At 50.6% G+C, this 27,973-nt stretch overlaps 1 protein-coding gene across 2 annotated transcripts in view; it reads right to left on the reverse strand.

The window, feature by feature from the left end:
• LOC104148077 (carboxyl-terminal PDZ ligand of neuronal nitric oxide synthase protein-like) overlaps positions 1–27,973 on the reverse strand; it is a 40,527-nt gene that overhangs the window by 2,584 nt on the left and 9,970 nt on the right. Inside the window, exons 3-10 of one of the 2 annotated variants that reach the window (XM_068914540.1) lie at positions 8,368–8,460; positions 7,166–7,224; positions 5,639–5,747; positions 4,905–5,046; positions 4,283–4,443; positions 1,873–2,040; positions 703–868; positions 192–552 (exon numbers count right to left, since the gene is read on the reverse strand). In XM_068914540.1, the coding sequence (XP_068770641.1) occupies positions 192–552; positions 703–868; positions 1,873–2,040; positions 4,283–4,443; positions 4,905–5,046; positions 5,639–5,747; positions 7,166–7,224; positions 8,368–8,460 (1,259 nt within the window). Of the gene's footprint in view, positions 1–191; positions 553–702; positions 869–1,872; positions 2,041–4,282; positions 4,444–4,904; positions 5,047–5,638; positions 5,748–7,165; positions 7,225–8,205; positions 8,461–27,973 lie in introns of both variants that reach the window. The other variant, XM_068914541.1, reaches the window with a different exon arrangement.

The raw sequence follows: 27,973 nt of genomic DNA on the forward strand, positions 1-27,973 counted from the left end.
GCTGCAGCATCGAGAGCACAGCCCCTCTTCCCCATCCTCCAGAGCTGTGAGCACCCTGAGGCAGGCTGTGCTGCTGCGAGACCTCCAAAAAGCCTGTTGTGGCCTCTGCTGTGACTGGTCCTGCTGGGGGAGGGAGCAGAGAGGGGAAGTGGCTGCTCCGGCTGGCAGAGGCAGAGGTAGCAGGTCCCTACCTGTCCTCATCCACCCTGCTGTCGACATCATCTGCCTTTTGCCGGCTGCTCCCGTTGAGCGGAGCGAACTCGCTGACCTCGGAGCCCTCCACACGCCTGCTGAACCCGTCCTGCCCTTCCAGCACAGCCAAGCACTCGTCCCCCTCCTTGCCGTCATAGCAGGAGCCGCCCCTCTCCAGGTTCAAGAGATTGAGGTAGGAATCCCCCGAGGCAAGGGCTGAGAGCGAGCCGGGGGCCACGGGGCTGCCCAAGATGCTGGCGGGGGTAGAGGTGGACGGCAGGTTGATGTCCAGGCTGTAGTGGTTCTTCAGGTTCAGCGACAGTGACTGGGCCAGGGACAGGTTCTGCAAGGATCGGTCGACTGGCAGGGGAGACACGAAGCATGAGTGAAAAGCTTGAGGCCTCCAGCCCGGCCACTCCCCAGGGACCACGGCGGGTGCAGGCTGGGTGATGGGATGGCCTAGACCCCCCCGCCCAGGGCAGAGCTGCCCAGGTGTCCCGGCCCCCTCACCTGGCTGCCGGCGCTGTGCCTTCACCTCCAGCTCCTTGAGCTGCCTCACCAGCAGCGAGACGTGCTGCAGCAGGTCCCGGTTGGTCAGCAGCAGCTGCCGCACTCGCGCCTGCGCCTCGATGCGCGCCGCCGTCTCGGCCGCCAGCTGGTCCTTCAGCAGCTGCACCTGCGGGGCGGGAGCTGCAGGGCACGGCCTGGCGCCAGCGGGCCCGGCGCAGGGCCAGGGCGGCGGCGGGGGGCACCCCTCGTGTGAGCGGGCCCTCCAGGAGCCCAGGGGAGCTGTCAGAGCCGCGGGGAATCTCGGATGTGCGAGGGCGGCCGGGGGCTGACGCAGCACCGGAGCAGCCTTCCCAGGCTGCGATGAATGCATCAGCCAGCCCTCCTCCTCCTCCTCCTCCTCCCTTGTGCCCCGAGCACAGGGTGTGGGTGCAAGCTCAGCTCTGCTCCCATGGCGTCCCGTTTGCAAACACTTTTTGCAACGGCCCTGGTCGGTGAGCCCGCGCCCGCTGACTCCCGTGGGGCTGGGTGAGCCCCTAAGGTGAGACCGGCCCCCACAGAGCTCAGGGCTTGGTGCGTCCCCCTGCCCCGGGGCCACAGAGAGACCCCCCGCCACGGCTGTCTGGCGTGGGGGGAGCTCATTGCCCGCAAGCAATATCAAATGAGCTGGGGTTAAAGAGCAGGAGTTGAGGGGATGGGGAGGTGCCTGACCATGCGCAGGAGCTGGCTGGGCACCAGGGTCTCCTGGGTGCATCCCTGCTCCGATGCTGTTTTGGGGGAAGGGGCACTATATGGGACAGCTGTCAAGAGTGGAATGAAAGGAGCTGGTGGCTGTGGAGGGTCCCTCTGCGATCCCGTGCGAGTGGCCTCGGTTTACGTGTTTAGCCATTTCTGTGCCCGAATGTGCTAGGAGAAGAGAGCGGTGGTTGCGCAGTGCCATAAGCTCCCCCAAGCCTGATGCGCCTGTGGCGCAGGATGCCCGGCCCTGGCTTTCCGTGCACTGGCGATGACCGGCACGCAGCCTCCCAGCGCCGCCAGGCCGTGGGCTGGAGCAGAGAGAGGAGAAGGGCCTGCGCTGCCCGAGGGGGAAGTCAGGGAGGTGGCTGCAGACCAGGAGCCGGCTGGGCCACCCTGCTGCCCGAGGAGGCTGCGAGGGGAGGGCAGGACGGGTACCTGAGCCACAGCCACCTGCGTCTGCTGCTGCTGCTGGAGGAGCTGCTGCTGGAGGAGCTGGAGGCAGTGCTGAGATGCCAGGGGGGTGATGGAGGCCGAGGAGCAGGGGCTGCTCGGGCTGAGCAGTTGCTGGGAGCCGGACGGGTAGAGGGAGCAGTTCTCAGAGTCCTGGGCACAAAGAAATAGCCCTGTGAGAGGTTGTCCAGCTTCTCTGGTATTCGGGCCGTGAGTCCCCAGCTGCAGCCCCATGGCACTGACCCCAGCGCAGCAGAGCCGCTGTCCTCTCCCCAGCACCAAGAGGCTATTGAGAGCGGCAGTCTGGGACTTGCTGTCAGGCGCTGCCCAGCTGGGTGACCCCAGGGAGAACACGTTTTCCAGTGACTCCAGGTCTGAACTAGGTGACAGGGCTGTACCGTCAGAGCCCGGCTGTAGCTCTGAACAGGAATGGCAAGGTCCCCAGGGCAGGGAGTGACTCAGATATCCTACCACCTGTCCCATGACCACTGGCTGGGCTGTTTCTTGCTGCTTAGCTATCAGACGCATTTGCCTCCATTAAAGCAGTGACAGCAGTGGTCTAGTGTCAGGTCCATTAGCATATTAAAAGACCACAGGCAGACACTGTCAATAATAAAGCAAAGCAGTTTGTCTCCCCCTTCATCCCTCTCCCATCCCTTGGAGATGCCCAACATTAGAAGAGCAGTGCAGAGAAAAGCTGCCCCTGACTCAGACGTGAGCTTCCTGCTCCCCTGCTCTGCACTTCAGAGCCACAGGGCCTGCCAGTACAGCACACAGCTCAAAAACCCCTGCCGAAACCCGCACCTCATGTGTTAATGCTCTCACACTTCCACCTCCCCCAGCCTCGCTGTCATGCCGCAGAGCAGCTGGCTCTGCAAAGGACAAGCAATCAATTTACAGCTAAGCTCACTGGACACATTACTTTAAAGCCACTCATTAACCTGAAGGAAAAAAAAAATCCACAAGCACCAGGCTTATCTCTCAGGGCTGAGCCAGAAAGGAAAACAGCAGAGACGGGCTAAAGCTGTTCACCAGAGCGTTCACCCAGGTGTTAACCTGCTGCCAGGCTGGGCTGCCACTCCGCAGAGCCGCACCGGTGCTCACACACAGTCGGGCGAGCTTGCAGCCATGTCACACGCTACAGGGACAGCGTGGTGGCCCGCGTGTAGCTCATTGGGCCCTCCGTAGCTCCAGGGATCACAGCAAAAGGCATGGAGCAGAGCACCCCATTCGCCCGGGGGGGAGTGCAGCCAGCCACCTCGGCAGTCAGGGATGTTTTAAGATGGTGCTTTTACAAGGTGACTGTGCAGAGTGCCCGGTGGGGGAGCTTGGCACCAAGGCCACTAGCTCTCCTTGCTCCCCTGCCCTCTGCCTATTTAGTGACAGGTTAGTGGGCAGATCAGCATCTAAAAGGAAAATCACAGGAAATCCCTGCCTTATGAGCCACAGAAATAAATCCAATTTAATACATTTCATTGGAGCGGTTTTCAGCCATGCTCTGCAAGCGATACAATTGTTTAAACTGAAATGATTCCATTAAAGCAGCCAGGAAACGCTCACTGGAACAGATCTGCAGAACAGCTTTCCATGAAGGTGCTACCAGCGCTAGCACTGAATTCACCCTTGGTGCTTATGCTGCAGTGACAGGGCTGCCTCTAGGCCCCGTGGGACGCAGTTCCCTGGGGGAGGGAAGGAGTGGGGCTGCTGCCAGAGCGAGTCAGACAAGTGACCGCTAGAGACCAGCACTAGAGGCACAGAAATCCAGCCTGCGCAACAGGGAAACGATCTCCTCACCAGAGACACCTCTTAGTTTCCGCCTGTTATCTGGGTGCTGCGGGAAGGAAAGGGGTTTCCCTGCTTTATTTCTCCCTTCTAAAGCTGCGTGGTTGCTCTCTCTAAACGCACAAAGCCAAACCCCTCCGTGCTCTGGCCCCCACTTCCCTGCACCAGTGGATTCTGCCTGGTTTCCAGCTGGGTGCTGTGGCCCCACTCCTTGCTCTCGCTTCTCTCCATGTCCCAGCTGGCAGATGCAACTTAGCCACAGGTAAACTGGATGCTTACTAACAAATCCTGCAGCAGGGGCTGCCTGAGGACCTCAGGGTGCTTTGCCAACCGTGGTGACTCAGCCCTGGGTGGCTTTGTCCTACAAGCCTGAATTGCAGTATGGGCTGGAGCGGAGGGAGGCTGGACAAGTGTTATTTGCCTGGCCTGGCTGCAGAGCTCTCCCAGGGCTGGGACAGCAAGTGCTGTGCACCAGCAAGGGAGGTGTCTGCAGTGGGGTATCCGTGAAAGCCCTTCTCCATAAAGCTGTAAAACAATGACCCTGAGCAGATGGACCCCAGCAGTGGCAGGGTGCATGAACCATCCCTTCAGCCTGGCCCCCACACACTATTACCTGGCAGCTCTTGTCTTTTGAGACCTGTCCAGGCTTCAGCATGCTGAGCTCAGACCTGGCAGTAGGCAGCTCTCCGGGCCCTCTCTCTGACACACAGATGCCATCAGTGTCGATGCCCACCTCGTCCACATCTGTGATCTTGGAGCCCTTCATCTGGTGAACTTCAAATGAGATGGATAAAATAAACCAAAGTCCCCAAACACTGCAGGATCGTAGCAACCAACCGGGGCTCTGAGCAGGGCTGGCAGCACAGATGAAGGTTTAGGAAGAATAGCCAAGACTTTTTCAAGTCTCTGTGTGCTGCAGGGGGCAGGAGCAAAGATGCACGCTAGTCAAAGAGCTTGTGCGTGCAGGCCATCAGCCTGCTGGGAAAAGACTCTTAGCCCATGCTCGTGGTGCCTGGGATAGGAAGGCCCCGTGCAGAAAGGCTGGAGAGGACGTGCACGGCTCTGCAAGGCAGGCATTTCCTGTGCCCTCAGTCTGAAGGGACATGAAGCTTTTGCTGTCACCAGAGCTGGCCCACAAAGGACAAGTGACTCTGGCACTTCCCCATCCCCAAGCCTCTCCGCCGTTGCTGTTGAAGGAGGGATCTGCCCAAGCCCCACGGGGAGCTACAAGTCACCTTCTAGTGGCTGCTCCTCCACAGACTTGTCACTGGCGCCATCCGCCTGACCGTCGGCGTTCTGCAGAGCGTGCTGCAGGCTCAGCTTGTGGCACACTTCGAAGGCCTGGCCCACTGTGCGCACCACCCGCATGGCCTGGCTCTGCAGAGCAAAATCCAAAGGCAAGTCAGAGCCCTGGAGACAGAGACATTCCCACCCAGGGTGAAAGGAGGCACCTCCTGCTTCCTGCCTCTGCTGGGAGAAGATGGATCCTTCCCCCCTCTTTCTACCCCAGGGTGGCCTGGGGCTGCCCCTGAGATGCATATGTCTCAGCACGGATCAGAGCTCAGTGCAACCTCTTCCCAGTGCAGTTGCTACCCCTCATCCTCAGCCCAGGGAGGCTCCAGCACTGTCCACCGCTGGCAAGAGAGCAGGGCCAGCATTTGGCTTTAATATGGACACTGCAGCCATGCAGCATCCCCAGTGGTCTGCTCCTGGAGATAAGAGCTCTTCTCTCTGTGTGGTCTGAGGTAAAGTGGCTGCACTGGTCCCCTGGCAGCTGGGCCAGGCAGGGGAGAGGTCCCAGACACGTGTTTTCAGGGACATCTAGCATTAGCGCTGCCTCAGCCTCTCCCCCAGGGAGCTGGACTCACTAACTGTGAACTGTGCTTCCTTCTATAGTGCAAGGTGCGAGGATCCTCCTGCAATGTCTCGCCATTGTGAGGACCTGGCCATGGCCCCGGGAGCATCCTACCTTCTTTTTAGATTTGAAGACATTGCACCTGAAGGAGTTGTTAGCACCGTCCCTTGCAATGTAGCTAAAAATTTTCAGGTCTTGAGAATCATGAGACACGTAGAAGATTCTAGGTAAAAGAGAGACAAAGTGAATTAAACATACAGCAGATTCTCTAACCTCAAACAAACCTCGGAGGCTCTTGTGCTCACTGAACAAACCCTAGGATTGTTCAAGGCATCCAAAAGCCAGAGAAAAGAGGCCATGTATGCTGGATGGCCTTTCCTACAGTTATCAAGGCAAGGAAGCAGCTAATTGACAGACCACTTCTTGCTTGACAGAGCACTTCTTGCTTGATGGAAAATCTTCTGGTTTCTAAGGTAGGCAAAAGCTTTTTAAAGATTCTGTGAAACAGCTAAAAAAATATAGTAGCAGAAAGTATGTGTCTATTTTTAGCCCCAACAATACATCTCTGCCCCTGCTGCAGTATAACAGAACTGGCTGTGCCACTTCAACAGCCAAAATCCTGCTGTGCCCCAGCTGTGGCCAACCCAGGGACCCACCGTGCCAGAGGTGGGAGCTGCTGGCCCTGCTGCTGCACCAAAGGGGCAGGGACTGTCCTGGCCGCTCTCCCCTGTACCACTGCCCAACTCTTCATTCAGACACTCTCCTCTTCACAGCTGCAGCTATCAGCATGCAGATGTTCCCCTCAGTCCTAACCAGCTGCGCTAGCTCTGCCTAGCAGGGGGATGGAGATGGGGAGAGACTCTGGGCACTCTCAGAGGAGAACAGTACCAGATTGACCAGTGACTCAGTGAACAGCAGAGAGGAACCATCAGGAGCACAGGCCTCAATGACAGGCAGATGATATAGGACAAAAGCCAGCTTCTCCTGGACACATCTCCCAAGGATGTTAAATTTATTCTCTGGAGTAAATTTAACTCTCTTACTGCTTGGAAGTAACACCTTTAGCAGCTTCGCAGAAGACAGAGACCTGCAGTGTTTGTCTAGTTCTGCCACTGAGCACAGAGGCCAGAAGATACCTGTGGGTGGGGCTTTTTGTCTCCAGAACACTTTGAGATACTACAGTACGTGCTACGGAAAGTCACTGTTATCTTACCATGCTCTGTACAAGTTAATTCCCCGTAAGAACTCATGCCTAGAGTGAGGCCTTTCTTCAGAAGCACATGGCATCCAGCGAGCCATGCTTTGAAGGAAAACAAAGGGAAGGAAGCTGGTCTTCTGAGTCAGAATTAGAGTAACTGAGGCTGGAGGTCATCTGGTCCAGCCCTTGTTCAAAGCAGGACCAGCTGAAAGTTAGAGCTAGCTTCAAAGCTACATTGGCCTGCTTGTCTGTCTGTCTCTCAAAAACATATGAAAAGATTCTCCCTCTGCAGGAATTTTGTCACCTCATTAATTTTTCACGGGCCGTTGGAAAAGCCACGCTTCTTGGTGGTGATAACTCAGCAAGCAGAAGCATGGAAATGCATCCCCTCTGGTTTGATTAATTGCCTTGGATCTAGCTGGTGTAAATCCCCTGCTGCATACCTGTACACAGGATCGTGCATCACTACCATCTTACTCTCGTCCCAGGTCCATTCCTTTCTCTGTAAGCAGAGGACAGAAACAAAATTGCAGCGTATCAGAGAAAATGAAACTCTACCACTCTGATGGTCAGGACCCATGGAAAATAGTGCATTTGTCCCAAACCAAAATCTAGGCTATAGTTCGACTATGTTAGCATGGGCTATGTAGTCGGTATCTTGGATGAAAAAAAGACTTCTCGGATCATTTATCGTATCTGATCTTCTGATTACAGCTTTCAGGGCTGAAAACAGGTCCTAAGATCAATTTATAGCATCAAATATGCAGAAGAATAATATATTTTGGGGAACAAGGCTTTGAGCTAGCGTTTAGGAGATCTGGGTCCAGCTGCTGGCTTTGTTCAGGTGCGAACGTAGAGGTACTAATACTGACCAAAAAAAAAAAAAACTGTATGTCCTGAAAGCTTTACATTTTTTTGACAGAAAAAACTAAATCCTCTTCCTACTCTTAATTTTCCCACTCTTTTTTTCAGTAAGATTTGTTGTTAGTTTCATAAAAAATGTGAAAAATGGACTTTTTTCTTCTGAAAATTCTGGATGTTTTTTAAGAAAATGCCAGTTTGGGTTAGAAGTTTATTTAATTATTCTGAGCAGCTCTAATACTCAGACACATTCAAAGCCTACACGTAAAATAACTCTGAGACAGCATTACAGAACCCCCACTAAGATGCAAACATGCAAATCCTGCTTGTGCAAAGCTTCCCATTGCCTCACTTTCCCTGCTGATCTTTGGAGTGCACCAAAAAAATCTACTTTGTCTGAAACAGGCACAGGCAGTAACCAAGGCCAATAGCTTTCAATGCCCAGTCTCCATGTGACTCTTGCATGGGCCGTGAGAACATCCAGGGCTTGTTGTAACCTGAATTTTGGAAAGGCTCCTAATCCCCAAGTTCAACAGTTTAACAGAATCCCAGACTACGTGTGAGCGGGATGAGACCTTTCACAAATACCTGCCAGGGATGATTTAGGTGTGACAGATCTTACCTCCAGACATGGGAAGTGACTAGATGGTTTTGTCTAGTTCTGTGAGGTACTTGCAGCTCTGCTGTGGTGCACGATGCCGGCTGTGGCCATGCAGCACAGCCAGCTGCCCCTCCAGGACTGCTCCGGCTCCCGATTGCCCCTCGGGTGCTGGAGAAGTCTCACCTTCTGTTTCTTGCGCAGAATCACTTTCACGCCGTCCACGGAGACAATGATGCTCACTTTCTTCTTCTTAATGTTCTTGGCTTTGAACTCGTACTGAGGGAGGAAAAACCCAGATTAGAGAGATGCAGGACTGGGAGGACATCTGGGACAGTGTGCAGTACTAGTCAAGCTGAGCTTGATCTTCTGGACTCTCCTGACTTCAAGAGTCAGATTTTTTCCCAGCCCTTAGTGGGAACTCAGATCTTCTAAAATCTAGCTGTGACCTTCCCCTTCCTGCAGCCTAGGGCCACACCAGCAGCTGTGAGCAGCACGAGCCTGCAGTTAGGGTTAAAATGCAGCACGGCAGGGAGAGCTCGGCACCCAGGAGGGACTTCCAGCACAGCCTCCCCGGGAGGCGGGCGCTGGCAGCAGGAAGGGGCTTCTGAAGCAGATGGCGGTCCAAATACCAGCAGCTTAGGTAAGGTGAGAGGGGAAATGGCAGGTTGCTGTTAATTCACATCCAGGAAGAACTTTCACAATCTGTTGGCATTTGAAGGGCCTTAAATAGCCCTGTACCAAAGGCTGAACTGGAGAGATGGTGCTTGCAGCAAAAACTAAGCAGTGAATTATGGCATCTCTAGTGTCCTTGTGTTGCAGCACTGCAGTGCTTGGGGAATAAAAGATCACTTATGAACTGTAAGGAGGGCCAGATGGGTGGCAATAATGTAATTATATCTTAGTCATTTACATAATCACATTAACCTCAGTGGGCTCAATACCTCTGGAAAAAAATCCAGCTCCTTCTCTGCAGGTATCTGCAGTCTGAACTCACCTTCATTTGTGTTAAAAATTAAAGTGCCAGCTTTTAAATGCTGCTTTTGATGGTAACTAAGAAGCATGACAGAGGTCTCCCACTCTGGAGACCTGTATTTACAGTGCTGATCCTTACTGGCCCCCTGTTAGGCATTATTTTCAGCTTCCAAATACAGTATTTTTGGCAACCCATATTTTTTGCAGTCCCCATCTGAAATCCAGCTGTCCTGGGCCAGATCCTAAATTTATCTTAGCCAGCACACATCCATTACACTCAGTGCAGCCACAACACCATGCATCTTTTAAAAAAGAACCCTTTGGATTAACTTGACGTAAAGTTACCTTAGCTTGAAAGCAGAGAATACAAATCCCCCATTTTAATAGTCTTGATAATGTGAAATGCTGGGACAGAGCTAGGGGAATAGGCAAGAGAGCCGCGCAGGGACTGCCTGATGGCTCTATCCATGTACACAGCAGCAGCGAGGCTACGGACAGAAATGTTACATGGACTTCTGAACTGCTCGGGATCCTGCCAGAGCCACAGAGACGTGGCTGCCGGCTTGTCGGGCTCAGTCACAGGTACTGCCAGCCCCTTGCAAGGCATTCGGGACAGGACTCTGTGGTGGCTGCCAGGCCTGAATTCAGAGAAGAAACATCCCTTAGCTCATTCCACATTCAGTCCATTATTAACAAAAATGGATACACTTAAAACAGGTTTTTTTTTTCCCCAAAGACTAAGGACTTGCTCCAGCTTGCTGCTGAGTTGCAACTCGAAGTATCACGAGAAACGACAGCAGAGATGAGCTGCCTGCACAACATGCACTGCAGTCCCCGAGCAGAGGGACTGCTGCCTTGCACCAGCCTGTGGGATCAACACATCTCTCCCTAGGATCAACCCAGATCCCGGCAGCAGTTAGGGGATATCGTGGTCCCTAGTGGAAGCTTCTCCCCAGCCAAGGGCTGTGGCCTTGCTGTCCTTTCCGTACAGCAGGTCCCAGGCTGCGGGACTTGGTGCTTCCCTTTCTCGAGTTCGGGACACCTTGCTGGTGGGAGTGCCGTGCCACTTGGCCTCCCACGGAAAATGCACCGGCACAAGAGAGGCTCAAGCGCGACGCGGGCAGGCGCCACTGGGACGGGAGATGCCTGCGCTCCCTTTCTAGCCTCCACAGTCTACTGGGATGACTTTTGCCACATGGCTTTTGGAGAACAGACTGTGTGAGTCTCATTCATGGAGGACAAGGGGCTGCTGAGAGGCAGAGTGCATACTGAAGCCTAGCTGCACTGTGTAATTAGACATCTAATTAGAAACCCTAGCTCTTTATATATCCGGTGGAGCTGCAGGTAGCAATTCAGATGTTAAGGGAGACAAGGCACCTCTTTTAGAAGCCTGAAGTGGGAGCGATGGGAGCACCTCTGGGTGGGTGGCTCCATGTCAGCATGGCACCCAAGCGCTGCAGAGGAGATGCAAGCCTTTGCGGCTCCTCAGCACCCGTTGTAAGCCACACTAGCCTCACTGCCAGAAAATTAGTTGCCTTTCATGTTTATCAGGCTTTTGACGCTGCTCACAGAATTCCTAGCACTCTGCAAGGTTTATGGTATCAGACAGACCCCTGATTAAACCCTACCCTTTCCATCTCCCCATGAATTATTATTCTGAGACAAGCTCTTTAAAAATCTATCTATAGCACACTGCACGTGAAGCCAGAGCTAAATTTGCTATATGCTTTTTTTATTTATAGGGAGGAGCGAATAGCGATGGGCGAGAAGGCAGTTGTGTCCCTCAGCCTTCAGGCGGCTGCTCCCAGCTGCAGCATGTCCGGCCCCGGCACCCTGCTCCCGCACCCTGGCCCGTCCTGCAGCTGGGAGGTTCCCGAGCACCCACCTTTCTGCAAGGCGTCCCTGCGTGCGAGGCACCCAAGGAAGGGAGGGTGTCCCCTGCGCACCCTCAGCCGGCCTCTGATGGGTGATCCGGCGCTGCCAGGCAGAGGGAGGCTGGAGCTTTACCCTTCCCTACATTCAGCACCGCTGAGCTGCGTCTCCTCATCGGCTTGCATGAACGTCAGTAAAACTGGGATGGATTGTTCTGCCTGCTAAAGAGCTCTATTTATCTCTCTTTATGTACAAATGGCTGGGAAAATACTAGCCAAGCTTTCCAAGAAAGAAAGAGTGAGCAATACAGTGTATTTTCCCCTTGTAGCAACAGGGGTGCAATTACATTCAAACGAGGCTCTTTAGTCAGAGGCTTTAAGCAAAGTCCAAGTCTGGGTTTTGCTGAGGTGTTTTTTCTTTCTGTCTTGGGCAGAAAGAAGACAACTGGGAGCAGCGGCAGTGAGACAACTGGGAGCAGCGGCAGTGTACCTCCAGATGCTGCCACGGGTGAGTGGGATGTTTCTTGAAGTACAGGGTACTCCAGCCAGCTTAACACCCCTCATCCCTTCGGCCTGGCTCGAGGACAGGCCCACGCTCTGGCCGCACTGTGAGGATCTCCTGGGGGCTGCGCAGAAAGCCCTGCCCCAGCTGCGCGCGTGCCCTGCACAGCCTGACCCTCACTGTCTGCAGGCAGCACCTGCGGGCTTGGCTCAGGGTTCGGCCCGTGGCCACAGCATCATCAGGGAGGAAAGAGGCAGGTGAGTTAGCCTGTCCGGCTTGTGGCCACAGCTAGTTTCCACCTTGCTGCTGCATCCTGGCCAGATCGCCTCCAAAAGGCCAAGGCAGCACAAGCTTCACACGGGAGAGGAGCCAGGGTTTCAGCTATAGGTATGACAGAGCAGAGCAGGAAAGCAGAATTAGCTTGGCTTGAAAATAATTAAAGCCCACTGGGCCCTGAAAGCCTTTCCAAGGGTGAAATTCTTCAAACAGCAGAAGGCCTTAGGATGACCCTGCCAGGATGAGCTGCTTTGCATGCAGATCAGTCACGCCAGCTGGGCGAGAGAGCGATACTGCAGGGAGCAGGACAGGGTGAGTGCCCCATGAGCCCCCGCTGTACCCGCTTGGGTTAAAGATACTCCCTCCATCTCTGCACGTAAGAAGCAGATGGGATGCAGCTTCAGTCATTTAATTGCTTCCTTTCAAGCAGGAAGCAGTGGAGTGGTATTTTAATTAATCGAGGTTTACCTAAGGACAAAAAAAGCAAATGAAAAATATACTGCAAGGTAGCACACTTTATCTCCCATAAAAATGCTCATAAACCAACATACATACAAACACGAGGCTCTCTGGTTAACCTTATACTGTTGTCAGAGAGCAAAGTCTGTGCACTGAATGTTTTTTTCTTACTATTGCATTGATATGATTTTTTTCCAAATTTGTTAAGGTTACTGACAAATCAAAACCCACACAGCCATGCTTGTTTTCTGTGCTGCCTCCCAAGGTTCAGTAGTTATTCCCTGGCTGATTGTGCTCTGGTGGAAATCTTTTTGGATGTAAAAGCATCTGGAGTTGCCCTTATAAGAGGGGAATCAGTGGGCAAACCTGACCGTTTTCTTAGCTATGGAGACAAGATGGGATGTTTTAAAAGAAATGCAGGTCAGAAAAGGGCATTGCATCTGATTTAATTTAGCGACTTCATTAATCTCCATATTAATTCTATTTCTGATATGTCTGACCTGGAATACTTTCCGCGTGCGCTTTTAAATTCCTGTGTTCAACTCTCTGCCTTTCATATTGGTCCCACACACTGTTGGCATGTGATATTAACTTCCCCAAGAGCTAAAAACTGTATGAGTAGAAATGTTAATGGAGCTGTGTAATGCATATTTCATCTCATAATTCCACCCAAGCAGATATAAATTACACATGCAGTTACCAGCTTCCATCTGCTGATGAAAGAGATAGGCTAATGCACATTTGAAATCATATGCAGTTTCCAGCACTAAGAACAACTTGCATGAATACAGTTATTCAAGGAAGCAATTCTTAATGTGATTAATTACTAAAAGTATCAGGGCCTTCATTATGCAAATGAAAACTGTCATAAAATAGAGAGTTTGCAAGTCCTAGAAAGAGCCTCAGTTTCAAGAAAATGCATCTTTCTCATTAACAAAGAGCAGAAGAGCCAGACTTGAGAGCAATGAGAGCCAGGACGCACCTCAGTGTCACAATTTAAAATGGTGTTTGCTACTGTACAATGTGAATTGTATTAAGGGAAGTTGAGGCAGAGGTCTTCTAGGTTTTTGAAGCAGGAACACATGTGTCCACAAACGCTGCTGGGTCAGCACTTTGTTTGCATGCTCAAAGGAAGATGCCACAAGCTTGGAAATGGACCTCTTTCTTCCTGCAGCTGTAAATGCTTCAGCCAACCCTTAGTCTGCTGTCCAGTCCCCATCCTCTCTTCTCCCCTGGCCCCTGGTCTGGCAGGATGGCAGGATGTATGAGTCCATAAACAACCCTGCAACAATAAGCGGTTCCAGCCCTTTCCCAAACCTTCCTTCTAGACAGACACAGGAAGCATGGCAATGAGGAGGTGGAAATCTGTTCGGTTCTGCTCCCTGACACAGTGGCTCCTGGCAGCCTCACGTCAGCAGGATGAGACCAGTCCATGTTGCTGCTCCCAAGCTGGCACACCGTGATGGCACAACACATATCCCATCCAGGCAGTGCGAGGAGGTATCTTTCCCTCCCACTGCAAGGGCAATTTGCAACCTCTGATGCTACACAGGTAGCACTTTAGGCATTAACACCATGATGAATCCAAGTATTTCCAGTTCAGGAATGTTATTAAATTCAAACCAAACCAACCCCCCATTGCATGAGGACATCAACTTCTGCTTGAATTATTGATGCTTGGAGGGCTGCTGCTTCAAAATGATGCTACAGAAAGGTCAGGGGTTTTTTCTCAGCCAGTGCAGATTACTGGAGCTCTGTTTGCCTCTCCAGATCTGACAAATGAGTAGTGTCAGTTCCCATACCCTTTGGACCATGGACTGCAGTCCAGCCTGAAATCCCCCTGTGAGTCACCATGTCCCCTTCTGCATCGCACCTTCAAGCGACAGCACTAGCAGGGAGGCGCATTTTCACAGGTCAGCTACAGCCCGCGCACAGAGGCCTCAGGAGCCTCAGTGTGGGAGACACCAGGTTATGGCCTTTCTGTTGTTCGTCTTGGAAAACATGTGCCTGTCTGAATCCTCTGAACTCCGCGTGCCTGGCCGCAGGCTCAAACGCTCACAGGGAACTGGAGGCTTGAATGTGGCTGGGCATAGTCTGGGTCTGCGCTTCAGTAGCTGGGCAACACAGAAACAAAAGCTATGCAGGAAGCTGCCCATTCCAGGAGCGCACCTCCTGCCCAGTGGAAAAATGAGAATTTATGATCCTTGGAAACATAAAACTGTTCAGTGGAAAGCAGTAACCGAATGGGGAGTACAATAGGCAAGGAGAATGCTGGCAAAATACCCAAAGTCTTTTTTTCTCATTTAAATTAGCTCCTTCCACCATCGAACAAATTCCCCGTGGATATCACAATCCGTTCCCCCACGGTGATCTGAAGGGAGTCAGGGAGCTATCGCAGCCCTGCTGGGCCTCTGGGAGCCCCCAGGAAGGGCAGAAAGGAACTGTGATCGCTGTTTATTATGCAGCATTTATATATTCCTAGTTCTGTGCGGTGGGAGCGCTGCTTGTCGCCTGCAGGGGCTGGGGAGGGCTCGCACATCTTTGGTGAGGCTGGGAGGGAGGGAGGGAGGGAGGGCAGAGCCTGGGTGTTCGCACGCCAGCCCTGACGCTTGGGCTGGCGTGCTGGGAAGGGATTCAGCAGCTGTTCGTGCACGCGCTGCACCTCAGTGCCACGGCCTGCCCTGACCGCACCATTTGACGGACCCCAATAATCCTTTTCTCTAATTCTACTCAGGAGCAGGTTGCCATGGCCAAGGGCTGAGGGGGCATGTTTGAGCGTACCCCTCTCTGTCCCTGCTCTTACCTGAGCGCAGCCTCCAGTTCTGACTTCCCTGCTGAGTTAAACCCATATTCCTACAGTAAGTGTCCAAAAACCGGACTAACAGCGTTCTTGCAAAGCTCGTGAGCAGCTTCCCACCCACTTCGTTGCAGTGTCGCAGAAGGAAGCATTTCCTGGCAATTAAATGGGGACCAAGATTCATGGGACTAGAAAGGGCAGAAAGTCCTTTCCCTTCACAGCCAGTTCATGCAAGTAACCCACCAGGAGAGGCGAGCAGCCAAAACAGGGCTTCCCTGGCAGGCATGCTGGCTCTGGGGAGCTCTGTATGCGCCTTTTCAAAGGACTCCACCTAAACCACCAGCTCATAGGCAGTCTCTGCAGAACCTGCCCAGCAATGCAGATGTCCCTGGCCACAGCCTGAGCTTGCAGAGACTTGCTTGCAGCCTGCGTTTTGGTTAGAGTTGACAAGAAAGGTATGAGATTAGCCTAGGCACAGATAGTGCTGCTGAGGCCCACCTGGAGCCAGTGTCCTACACACACCAGCTCCGCAGACGCTGCTCAGGTGCAGGAACTGGGGACAACTTGTTGCATAGATGTCATGAAAGGGGTGACAGGAAAATGCAGTCTACAAGCTCTGAATTTCCCTGACACACATCATCCAAGGTACATTATCTGCTTCCTAACACTGGTTTGGTCAAGCAGGTCAGACACTACTCCTATTTCAGAGGTGGAAAGCGGACGCAAAGAGACAGAAGAGACTCATCCAGGGCAGAAAAGGGAGGGCACTTGTCAAAGAGCAGGGAGTGGACTCAAGGACTGTGGAGTCCCAGGACTTGGCTCTAGCTGGAGGATACCCAGCTTCTCGCCACCAAGCACAGTTGCCTTGTTGGAGCAATAGTGTGGGGAGCTGTGCTGAGACCTCTGCCTCATTTCACTTTGGCTGGCAGAAGTATCCAGAGGCAGCGGCTTGCATTTCTTTGGAGGAGTGTGTAAAGCTAACAGCTTTGTAGCTTATTGCCCAGGCCTGAGGCCACCTGATTTTGCACAGATGTATGCTTCTGGTTTCCACAGATCCACTGTCAAGGCCCTGAGTGCACTAATAGGCCTTAATGGCCCTGACCAGCCTCACCTGGGGTTCCTACCCACAGTCTTGCCCATGGGCCCCAAGCTCCATTTAAGCTCAGCCGTGAGCTTGCAGTCTCTTTCTGAGCTATGTTGTAGGAGTGCTGGTCTCCAGCTGCAGCTATGCCTGGCCATGGACCCTGACCTGTGGATTGACTCCCTGGCTTGACTTTGGACCTGTCTCATTGGGATGTCCCTGTCAAGTGATTGCAGGACTGTGTGTGACCCTAGTTACCCTCACTAGATCAGGTCCTGACCTGCAGATTGACTTCCTGGCTTGTCTTCAGAGCTGCCTCATCACCGTGGACTTGCCTGATTGGACTCTTGGTCAAACCTGGCTGCCATCTCAGGGTCTGCACTGCTCAGGTACTATGGGATGGGACCTGCTGGTGAGGTCTCTGCCCTACTGGCTGTTATCATGCCTGGCTTCCAGCTCCCTTTCACTTAGGGAGGAGCCAGCCCTTGCTGCTCCCTGGCACCCATGGGCAGACTGTGTGGCCATGTGCACAGTTTCCTTGGTGCCAATGGAGCTGCAGAAGCACCTTGTTAGTGATGAGATAGTTGGCCAAGCCCCTTGCTAATGGTCCGACTCAGTGGCCAAGCTCTTGATGAAGCTAAAGTTGAACCATGCTGCAGATTGAGGAGGGTGAGGGATGCAGGGCAGTGGAGAGAATAGAACAATCCTGAATTAAGCTAGGAAAATATTTGCCTTTCTTAAGTCTCCAAATTGGCATTGTCAGTGGTATTTTAATTAGTCTAATCTGTGGTTTTCTTGGACCTGTGCCCCACAACCCCTCAGCCAGCATGTATGTGTTTCAGCCATGTTTAGTTAGGTCTCAGGCTTAGATCACAAATGCGGTTCTCAAAATTCCTTCTTGAGTTGCCTGTAAATAGAAATAGGAGTGTGAGCTCAGCACAGCTCCTCTTGGTTCAGGCTCTGGCCATGTTTCAGACCACTGCAGAGACACAGGCCTTTTCTGTCTCTTTTTGGGATGCTCTTTTGGGGACAGAGGTTTCTGAAAGAGGCAACAAAAGGCATGTTGGGCACGTCTGGCCTGCCTGCCTTGTGCTAATTCCTATTTTGGCTTTAGAGACTGACTACAGGGTGGTGTATGTGAGTGAAGCCACAATACTGCTTAGGGTCTAGCAAAAAATTCCCTAGGAAGCAGTATGAGCGCCCACCCTTCTGCCACACCTTCTGGAAGCCACAGATAAGCAGTTTGTGGATAACAGGAGACCAGTGTGTGGATCCAGGCTTTCCAGGCACTCCCTGCAACAGCTTTAGGGCTCCAACTGTATTAAAATGAAGCACTGCCAGGTTGCTTCAGCTCAAAGAGCTTGTTTACTTTCTATAACGCCTTACAGACATCCTGCCCACTATTGTCACAGACTCCTCCTGTCTGGTACCTTGGTGGAGTTAAGGTTCATGGAGAATTTGGGGTAAATAAGCCTGCCAGGCAGTGTTTTGGGAAAAATGTTCCTTTCAGGAAAGGGGCTGTACAGCTCAGCAAAATATTCCTGACAACTTTTTGCATTATAAATATTCATAACAATGAGCACTGGGAGCTGGCTAATCTGAAGACCTTCCCCTGGAACACTGCTTTCCCCTCTTCAAACTTTTTTTGACCATGAGTACTGAACTGTAGCTTTTCTCTGAGCTGGTAAACATTAAGTTGAGTTTCAGCTTGGGAAACTGAGGCATGGGGGAAGTGGCTTATTCATCAAAGGTTCACCTGGCAAGTCAAGACAGCGCAGGAAGTTGAAATCCAGAGTTTATGGCACCTGCTGCTGGTGAGCATTACATATCTCCATTGCATGGCATGTACACCTGTGAGCCCCAGAAGTACTCCCTAACACCCACCCATCAATTGCTTTTGGCCTCCAGAGGAGCTCAAGACCCCATTACGCTCTGGTAAGGAGGGCTGTGCTACAGGGTGTCTTGAGCCATATGCTCGATGACTTTGAGAGCCTATTTACAGCACAGGTAGATTTGGAGAGAAACATTAAACTGCTGCTTAGTGTGAGGAAGAAACCCAAACAGGCACCTACTTACCTCAGTACAAACTAAGGTCAGCTCCTTGGCTGCAAGGTGTGTATATTGAGTAAAGATCTGCCTGGTGCCCTCAAAATTGGTCAATTGTACTTCCTGGCCTAAGAAACAGAGTTTCTAAGAGGGCTGCACAAGCTGAAGCCACCATGCTGAGGGATTTGCAGTGTGCTGTGCCTCAGTTCAGTTGCCAAACCTTCAGGAACCCTTTTCCACGCCCTGGTGTGTCTGAGAGATGAGCTGCTAAATTCTCCTCACCTTTAGGTGAGGTGGTGAAGCCAAAGGATATAGCCGGTGTTTAGCTGCTGCTCTGAGCCAGTCAACAGTGTGTGGAGCAAGGTGAGCTGCCAAACACCCCTGGAGAAACTAGAGCTCCCTCACATGATGGGAGCTGGTGGGGAGCAGAGGGGTAGGCAATGGCTCTTGCTAGAGATTTCCACCTTTGAAAAGAAACAAACTGTTCTGGAACAAAGCTTCATCGCCTGCTTTTTAGAAAGGGTGGGATAAAAGCAGCCTTTTCATTGCCTCATCCCTGCTAAAGAGACACTGTGATGCTGCTGAGCTCCATCCTGAGAGACACAAGCAGCCTCACAGCCCAGCGCAAGGTGACATCATCTGGCCTTTGGTGCCTCCCTGACAAAAGCACCATTGTTCAGCTGCCGCTTCCAGGAACCCCCTGCTGTCCCCAGGTCTAATATGGAGCTTTCCCACACACAGCCACTCTGGCCTTGCCTTGCCAGGGTAGGCTGGTCCTAGCTCACAGGGAAGCTTGGTCTTGTTCTCCTCCCTACCTCCATTCACTTAGCAGTAGAAAACAAATTACTTTTTTCTGTTTGCAATGCGACCCATCTGTAAGGGGAGGCTGGGAACCGGAGCAAGTGCTCTGGGCATGTCTGAGAATCAGGCTTCAAACTGGTGGCAGTGTACTCTGATTGCCAAACATCAGGGCAGTTGGGATTGCAGTTTCCAGGCTGTGTCTAACCTTAACGTACACGTCCACCCCAGTGTTAGCACCGAGCGTCGCAGCGTGCAGACCTCTGCGATGCCTCTCACATGTGCCCTGCTGACCTGCCACTGCTGCGTAAAGCGGATGCTTTTCCTGTTCTTCTGTCTTACAATGACAGAGGGAAGCTTAGATGATTAATTAGTTTCAGTAATGAAGTAGTGTCTTGGGATTCCCTGCCCCCTACCTGAGTCTCATGTACCAGGTGCTGAGTGCACATGAACAGAAAAATGGTTTCCTACCTCAAAGAGTTACTAGATTAGACAAAAAAGTGCTAATTGCATTATAAGCAGGTCAGATTCACCTGAAATAGCCCTTGGAAAGTGAAATTGCAATTAATACACTGTGACACCTTTAAATAATTCTGTATTTCCCTATAAATATCAGTGTCAAGAGGCCCTGGAAGAGAAGGTCCTGATGATTTTCTGCATACATTTCATATCCTAGTTACCTTTTGGCCTGGTGTGTAGGACAATATATTTGCAGATTTAATCTATTTACAACTTTGTTCATAAATATTCAAACAACAAAGCTCAGAAGAACAGGAGCCAGCACTCTGCAGCAGGCACAGAGAGCTCCATGAAAAAGCCTCAGACCCCCTGCATGGTTGTGCAAAGGTAACTGAATATTTTGTGCATCAGTTTCTCATCCACAAAGTAAGGATGCTAATTTTCTACTGCATTCGATCAACTGTCCTGGTTACAGCTTGTCTCCTGCTAAGCAAGTTGCACAGCACCTAGCTGACACAGCCCAGGCCATGAAATACTGTCTGCACAAATACATGAGCAGGGAGCAACTGGGGATTTTTGCTTGCTTCAAAGACCCTTTCGTACTTTCACCACCCCCCTCTTTCCCATGAGCCTCACAGGTCTGCTCACGTGGTGACACATTGGTGAGACGTACAACCCTGAGGGAGGCTGATCAGAGGAGCAGGGGGAGATGCTCCTTGCCTACTTCTCACTTGATGTTGCCACAGCTGAGCTGTGCAGAGGGGGAAATGGGAGAGGAGCTGATGCTCTTGGAGGCAAGGAGGGCAGAAGGGACAAGGGATGGGACAGTGGTGATTAACAGGACTGCTCTGCTGGCTCTCTGGGAGCGGGTGTTCATTGTTTGTTCACTACATAGCTTGTTTGGAGAGAGAATATAAACTAAAAGCCAGTATTTCATTCTTCTGTGGTTCTTTGCAGGAACGTTCATGACAGTTGTTCCTCGGGGAGCAGAGGGACAGTTCAGAGCACAGGCAGTGTGTGGGACTGCAGGAGCAGACAGGACCCACCATGCTGCTCCTGCGTGGGTGGAAGAGCTGCAGTGCAAGTGTAGGGGTGTGTAGGGTGTTTAATGAGTGCCCTGACAGGAGCTCTGACACAGCACAGAGATGGGGGGAATTCCTCGTCCTGCTGCCATGCTGAAGCTCTAAAGAAGGCAGATGCCAGGATTTCAGGCCTCTAAATGCAGCACTTCCCTCTGCGTTATGTAACAATGCTATTTTAGTTTAGGCAGTCAAAATGAAGGAGGATGGCAAATCAGAAGGTAAAGCAGCTAGTGAGTCAGGCTGGATGAGCTGTGCCATCTGCAGATGGCAACAAGGGGTGGGCAGGAAGCGGTCAGTGCTCCTGAGGCTCAGCATGAGGCAGGGGAGGTTAAGAATGCAGAAGAAGAAAGAAAAGTCCTGCCTGTTCTGATCAGCAAATAAATCAACCTAGACCTAGGCCTGCTCCCCGGATGGATAGGTGCTCTGCTGGTGGTTCTTCTCTAGCATCTGATGCTCTGCAGCCAGGAGAAATGGCTTGGTTGCAGCCTCCTCCTTAAAGCTAGTGTGACTTCAGCATGTCAGGGGAGAGTAAGCCTGAGCACGCCCACCTGGGGCATATACCTACCTGAAGGAGGAGCAGGAACCTAGTTTGTTTTCAAGAAAATTTGGAGATGCTGCCTCTGCATGACTCAAACTTGCTTTCGGTAAACTCTGCAGAGAGGGACCGTTTTCTGGCTTCCAACTCACTATCAAGTATCATATGCATTCTGGGTGCTGTCTTCCAGGCACCTCATGGCTTTTCCTGGCCACCTATTAGAGGAACCTGCATTTTTTTTTTGCCTATCTGCAGCAGAGAGAGGAAATTGGACTAGGCATCTCTCTACTTTTGAGCAGGCAGAACTCAAGCTAGAATGAAAAACTGATCTACGTTTGCATTCAGAAACAGTATTTGATTACAAACTAGACCAGAATGAAAATGTGAGGGATGCAGAGCTCCTTAGTGTGCTGCTATTTGCAGGCTATGTTTCATGCCTCATTTGCTGGGTGCAATCAGGCTTCGTTCTCTGCATTCGTGGCAGAGCGCCCTTTGCTAGCTCCAGCCCTGGGTGCAGCCAAACCATTCGATTTCTCAATGCTGGCTACTTTCATAAACACGCTTGCTACATGCTGGTCTGAGACAGTCAGGGACAGCGCATGCTCACACAAAATCATCTACTTTACTGCCAGGCAAGGAGACTTTTCTGTAGGCGCGCAATACCCCTTGCTTCTGAAATATCTTGCCTCCCTAGTAAAATCAGCAGAGAGTCAGGTCTCATGTTTAGATGCAGCCTGTAAGACCAACTTCTAAACCATGTGATTCCTTCTGAAGTCAGTGGGACTTAGGAACCTTAACTGTCCTGCACAATACACCAAGTGCACGTATATCTCTAAATGGCTACCCAAGAGTTCTTGTATCAAGCATGTTTCTGGAATTCAGCAAAAGAGAATGCAAATGAGCACAGACCTTTCCTATCAGGCTGCTCATGGGCAGATGTTAGTCACCCTACGTGTTACCCAGATGTGAAGGCATTGAGCAGTGAGGCAAAGCTGGGCTTACTTCTTGCTAAGTGGCCTTTGGTTAAAAATTACTGAATGTTAATAAAATTTCCAATGGACTGCGGTGATCCCTAAATCTAAAGGAAGGTCTATGGGTTCTCCTTTAAATGCCCATAAAATCTTACTCTCAAGTTTGGAAACAGAAGTGTTATTACATGAAACGGAGAAAGAAAATTGGATGCCAATTGTGTCATCTCCAAAACTCAAGACTATCAAGCAGTTCAAGGACTCTATTAGCCTCAGAGGAGCTATTGAGGTTAGTGAATCATGATAAGAAATGCAGCCCAGGTTTAGCTAGCAGAGAGTATGGATAAAGAAGGTTTTACCATATCAGTGTTTGTTACAGTGATCCTGTAATTAAAACTGTACCAGAGCATTGCAGCTGAGCGACAAGGCAGAGGCAAGCAGGCTGTGCTAGGCTTTTAGGCTCTTGGACAAAAGAGGCCACCAGATCACTTGTTCACCAGCCGTTTCCAGGCCTGTGGTGCTGGTTGGTGTTCATATCCAGTTCCACTTCCCTCCTGCCCGTTCCACTGCGAATCCCAGTGGTCCAGGGCTAGTTGTGTTAGCAGTGAGGTGTGAAGCTAGGAACATTAATGTTGCCTGCAGTGATAGCGCTGTGCTCATGCTGTGAATGATTAGCCACAAGCAGTGTTTCCTGCCCCTGGTTTACAGGCTGTCGTGCCCTGGGCTTGGACATGAGGAAGCAGGACTCGCAGGAGACTAGCATTCCCCCCAGGGGAGGCAACAATGTTAAAAGGACAAAATGTTCCAGGGCTGGAAGTTTGGGCCCAGTAATCATTAACTGCATGGAGTGCAGGCTGTAGCAGGCCTGAACCAGCCTGTGATGGCTTGAGATCACTGAACCATAGCACTCCATGAACTGTGTATGGCTCTGCAGTGGGCGCAGGACAGAGCTGCCCTACTCAGAGCAAATGCCCTAACCTACATTTCTGCCCTGCTACAGGAAAGAGGGCAACCCTGTGTGTTTATGGGGTCCACTGATTTATCGGGAATGAATATTCAAAAGCCCTCCGAAGATAATAAAGTGAGTGTTAAGCAGGAAGCTGAGCAGCTGGCAAACAGCTTCCTGTTGGCAGCTCACCTTGTAATACTGGATCCTCGGTGCAGACCTCCACGAGCCCGCAGTGAGGCAGCCAGTATTGAGGACAGACATCAGCAGTTTGGCCAGTCGTACTGAAGCATTCACATGCCTGAACAGGAACTGTGTGCAGATACCCTCTTTTGGGCCAGCTGTAAATGTCTGGTCCTCCCCTCACACTGCATCTAGCCTTAAAAAGTCTCTCTGCTCTTCTACCCATGACAAAAGGAAAGAGCTCATTTTTGGAGAGAGAACTCTGGAGATCAGATAGTTTGGGATCCCTGGATGTCGTTAGACTTGGCCTTGCAGACAGCGCAGTGATTCAGAGCCCTGGACTGGGATGTTCTCTGCAGCCCAAGAGGCAGCATCCTCCTTTCTATCAGCACCCACCCGGTGCTGGTATCTAGTCACCAGTTGCAGCAGTGACAGAAGGATGGAGGAAGAGGGGAAGTGACTCAGGTGCCCTCAGTACAGTCAGGCAGTTGCCAATTAGTCCAAATAACCCATCTGGTCCAGGGAAAGGCCATTCAGAGAACATCTAATCAGTGTGACAGAAAAGGAAGAAAACAATTGTGTGAAGCCTTTTAAAAATCTCTGCTCCCTCATCAAGGTATCCCTTCCTCCAGGGATCCATTCAAGATTTTTATTCTGTAGATTTATCAGAGTTATTTGGTCAAAACATGAAGTAGCTTGTCAGAGTATTATGCTAAGCAGCATGGATTCTGTTTGCCTTCAGGCCTCGTTTAGTACACAGCAAAAGCAGAACGAAGAAAGAAAGCACAGAATCAAGCTCTTGTTAGCAAATCATATTTTACTAGGCTAAATTTTGCTTTGTGGTCATGGTCCCTCAGGGCATCCTTTCCTCAGAACAGTGATCCATATAGTATAAAGAGCTCTTGCACTTGACAGGAATCAAGACAGCATCTATAAAGGCACCCATCGTTGCGGTACCAGGCACCTTCCTCCCCTGCTGGGGCAGACACTATTAACCTAAGAACCAGAAAGGCTGACGTGAAAACACTAGGTTAGCACTATAGCTACAAGCTGATTTTCCCTGCATTTAGATAGCTTCACCCTTGGGGCAGGCTAAAGTTTGTGTTTTTTCATGGGCTGTTTTGTTTTGTTCCTATCCCTGAAATACACCAAACTGTTCTGGATCAGGCGTGTCCTTGGAGGAAATCAGGGAGGGAGCTCCTATAAGATGCAGGAGGATGGTCGCTCCGCTCTTCCAGCTACAGCGCAGGCGCTTCACCCCATGGTCAACCCCAGTTTATCTGCACTTGCCCATGCAGTTGTTGCTCAGATTAAGGCACCTTCTCATTAAGAAGTAAATCCAGTGTGCTTACTACCACCCTGGCTGCCATCTCAATTACATTTTTTCAGACACCGAGACAGTAGAAGCTTTGAGTCATGGCTCATTGTTCTATACAATAATGTAATTTGAAAGCTGTTATGTTTCATCTCTTTAAGGCTCTACAGCTAGTGACATAATTGTTGAAAAAGTTACTTTATTTGAAACTAGATAAAAGCTTTGCACAGATTTCATATGCTGATATTTTAGCTAGTGAATTCAAATGCTTCTGTAATATAAGGATAATACTGTTAAAGCCACTTTATTTTATGATTAAAATGTACATACCTAAGTGCCAAGATTTAACATCAGACAAAGAGCTTTGCCTTGTTCTGTTTAGTACTAACATTTTAATTTAGCTTTTATCTGCTTAACTGCTGCTTTTATTAGTCTTCAACTAAACTCCAATCCATCATGACTCTTATGCAAAACAATATCAATATGCCTCACTAGTTCCACCCCCTCACTGGAGAAGCTACCCAGTTTTCAGTACTCCAAGGAAAGCATTAAAAGGTCACCGTTGCTTAGAGATGACACATTTCACTGACTGATCCCTCCATCCATCTGTTATCAATCATACGTAGCACACTCTCTGAACGTGATGTAAGAACTGAAGCATCTATAATCACCATTCACTTTTGAAAAACTAGGTCGTAGCATGTGGCTACAGGAGAAACTTGACGCTGTCTCCTGTTACAGTGACATGCATTCGTAGTTAAACCAGTCTCCACTCATTTCAACTCAGAAGTTAAGCAGCAAAAGAAAACTATAATTATTACTCTATGGCAAGATTTTGGGCTGGAGATGAGCAGGCTAGCCATCTGTAAGGGTTTCTAAGAGAGGTGTCTTTATTATACCATGAAACATTCCCAAGCAGCAAGCAGAAGGCGAGGTTCTCAGTGCTATCTAAAAAGTGTTTATTCTTCTCCTCCTACTCAAGACGAACAAGCAGAGCATAGTCAGTTCTCCATCACAACCACACAATCCTGCTTAGAAACACGGTGCATGATACCACTGCAAAAAGTTTCATTAAGAGCTTCTTCCCTTTGCGTTACGGTAGCATGGAGAGTGGAATTTAGGTAAAACAAGCTTGGGTTAGCCTGAGACCCAGCAGACTCCATTCTTCTATAAAAACAGCTTCCATATTTTTAAAGCTATTTCTTCAGTTTATGAATATTAAATTTGCTAAAAGTCTAGTGAAGTGCCACATGTATGAAACACAACTGAACATGCCAAGATGGTCATGGACTGGAGAACACACCTAGAGAAGACTGTCTAAAGAGCTATGCCAACCCCACTACCAGCATGGTCCTGTTTACCCTGTGCCTCCCTAACCCCAGCTTGCCCCCTTCCTAGCCCCTTTATGGCAAGGGACTTCTGGGAGATGTAGTCTCCAAAGGAGTTTTGGCTAATCAGGGCTGCTGCAGGGCATACTGGGACAGGGGAGAGGCTATAAAGTCACTGGAGCAAAGCTCATCACTGAGGTGTCAGTGTAGGGTAGGGGCAGGCTGGTATCTCGGCTGAGGTCATTCATCCTGCAGGGAGATGTGGACTCTGGCCAAGCCTTCTGCCGGTGAGTTCATCTACAGGAGACAAGTGATGCCTTGCTGCAGAAAGGTAAGGCCTGTAACATGGTTATCATCTGCTAATGTAACCCCCTGCCCTGAGAGCATGTCTTTCAGCTCTGTTACCTCCTCTGAGACCAGGGAAGAGGCTGTGGGGTACCAAACTCTGCTGGTGTTTGCAGTGTGGCACAGGAAGTTTTTTTTAATAGAGGAGGATACTGAAAAACAGAAGCTTCAGTATCTGCTGAACCCAGTAACTAATCCTCTAACAAGCAAGAGGGCAAAGGCGAGGGGCAAAGGGGGCTGCATTGGTGATGGCTCCAGGGAAGGAGTAAGAGGAAGGGAAACAAAATCCCCAGCGCTGTAAAATCAGGCTACTGTGTGTGTCTGGGCACAGCAGAGTCTCCTACCAGCACAGCTGGTGCCTAAATGGTAATTAGACTATTTAGGCCTAAGGCCCTCTGTCTCCACACCAGGATCTCATCCTTTTGGGTATGAGAGGTAAAAGGCTTCTCTGCATGGCCTCGCTTAGGACTGTCTAAACCCTTTTGGCAAGCTGCAGGACCCCTGCACTTCCCCAGGAAGCCCAGCCTGATCCCCCCCCTCGAAGGAGACTGTGCTATAGCTGCAACAAGTAGAGGAAAACAAACTAATGAGGCATTAGGACTAAACTTAGCTGCAATTAACACTTAATTACCATCCTGAAAACACTTGCTGTATTTTGCTAGGACCTGGAAAGGTAAAAGCAATTAGCCTAATGTTGTGTGAAAGAAACCTTAAACTGCCTCAATTCCCTGTCACTGTGTAGCACAGGGGATCCTGTGTGTGACTGTCCTGTTGTTGCTGCAGGCAGTAGGGGAACAGGACCAAGCCCTGCTCTGGGCACCAGGTGCCTGCAGGAGAGAAGGGACATGTGGCAAGAAAGCCCTTGAGCCTAGTCAACCTCTCTGCTCTTACCCTTATACTTGATCGCAGCTTTCCTAGCCTGCTTGTCCAAGTGACCATCCTTCTCTATGCCTGTAGCTCTGCCTTGTTGACCAGTATTCCCCCCTAAATAAAGTAGATAACAGACAAGGGCACAGCAAAGGTGTGGCGCCTGCTGGACAGGGAGACAGAAGTATAGAAAGGTCCAGTGAGTAGGGACAGGACAGAAGGGTATCCATCAACTCCTGTAAATCTCCTTCCAGATGAAGTCACCAGGTCCCTTGTTGGATATATATATTTTGGTGGGGGGGAGGAGGGGGGAAATGTAGACTTGCAGCCTTTGCTGAGGAGGGTCAGCTGTAGCCTCATCATGCACAGACAGCGTGAAGCTGCATGAGCCTTTCCTAGGCTCTGCTCTGGAGAACAGCCAGCACCGACGCTAGACCTTCTGCAAAAGGTACCAAGGCAAGTGTGTACATGCTCATGTATGCTGGGTTTGGACACCTACAGCCACTCCTTTCCCCTGGAGGCTATAGGCTCAGTCTAATATGTATTAGTGTAAGCAATCCTTGCATGATCCTCTACAGAGGAAGGGAAGGCATCCTAGAAAAAGATCTAGTCTCTTGGAGCATATGCTGGGGGAGAATACATTGTCTTTTTGCTGGTGGAAGGAGAGAGAGGAAGAGAAACGTAGAGGCTTGGTGAAACTTGTCTATCTGAGGTACTCCTTCCATGTTTACTGATTTAAATGTTAAGTGGACCCATGACCCCAGCATAGGACCATCTTCAACAATACTGTTCCTCATGCGGTCCAGTGAATGTCACTGAGTATGTGATGACAATATTTATTTAACGGCCTTGAGTAAACTGACATGGCCCAGCCCTCCCGCTTATACAGTATCTAGTAAATGGGACTTTGCTACCATCCTGCACATGGAACATTTTCTCCCCCACCTCTGCCATCCTAT

This window comes from Struthio camelus, chromosome 20, assembly GCF_040807025.1.
Source record: "Struthio camelus isolate bStrCam1 chromosome 20, bStrCam1.hap1, whole genome shotgun sequence".
NCBI lineage: Eukaryota > Metazoa > Chordata > Aves > Struthioniformes > Struthionidae > Struthio > Struthio camelus.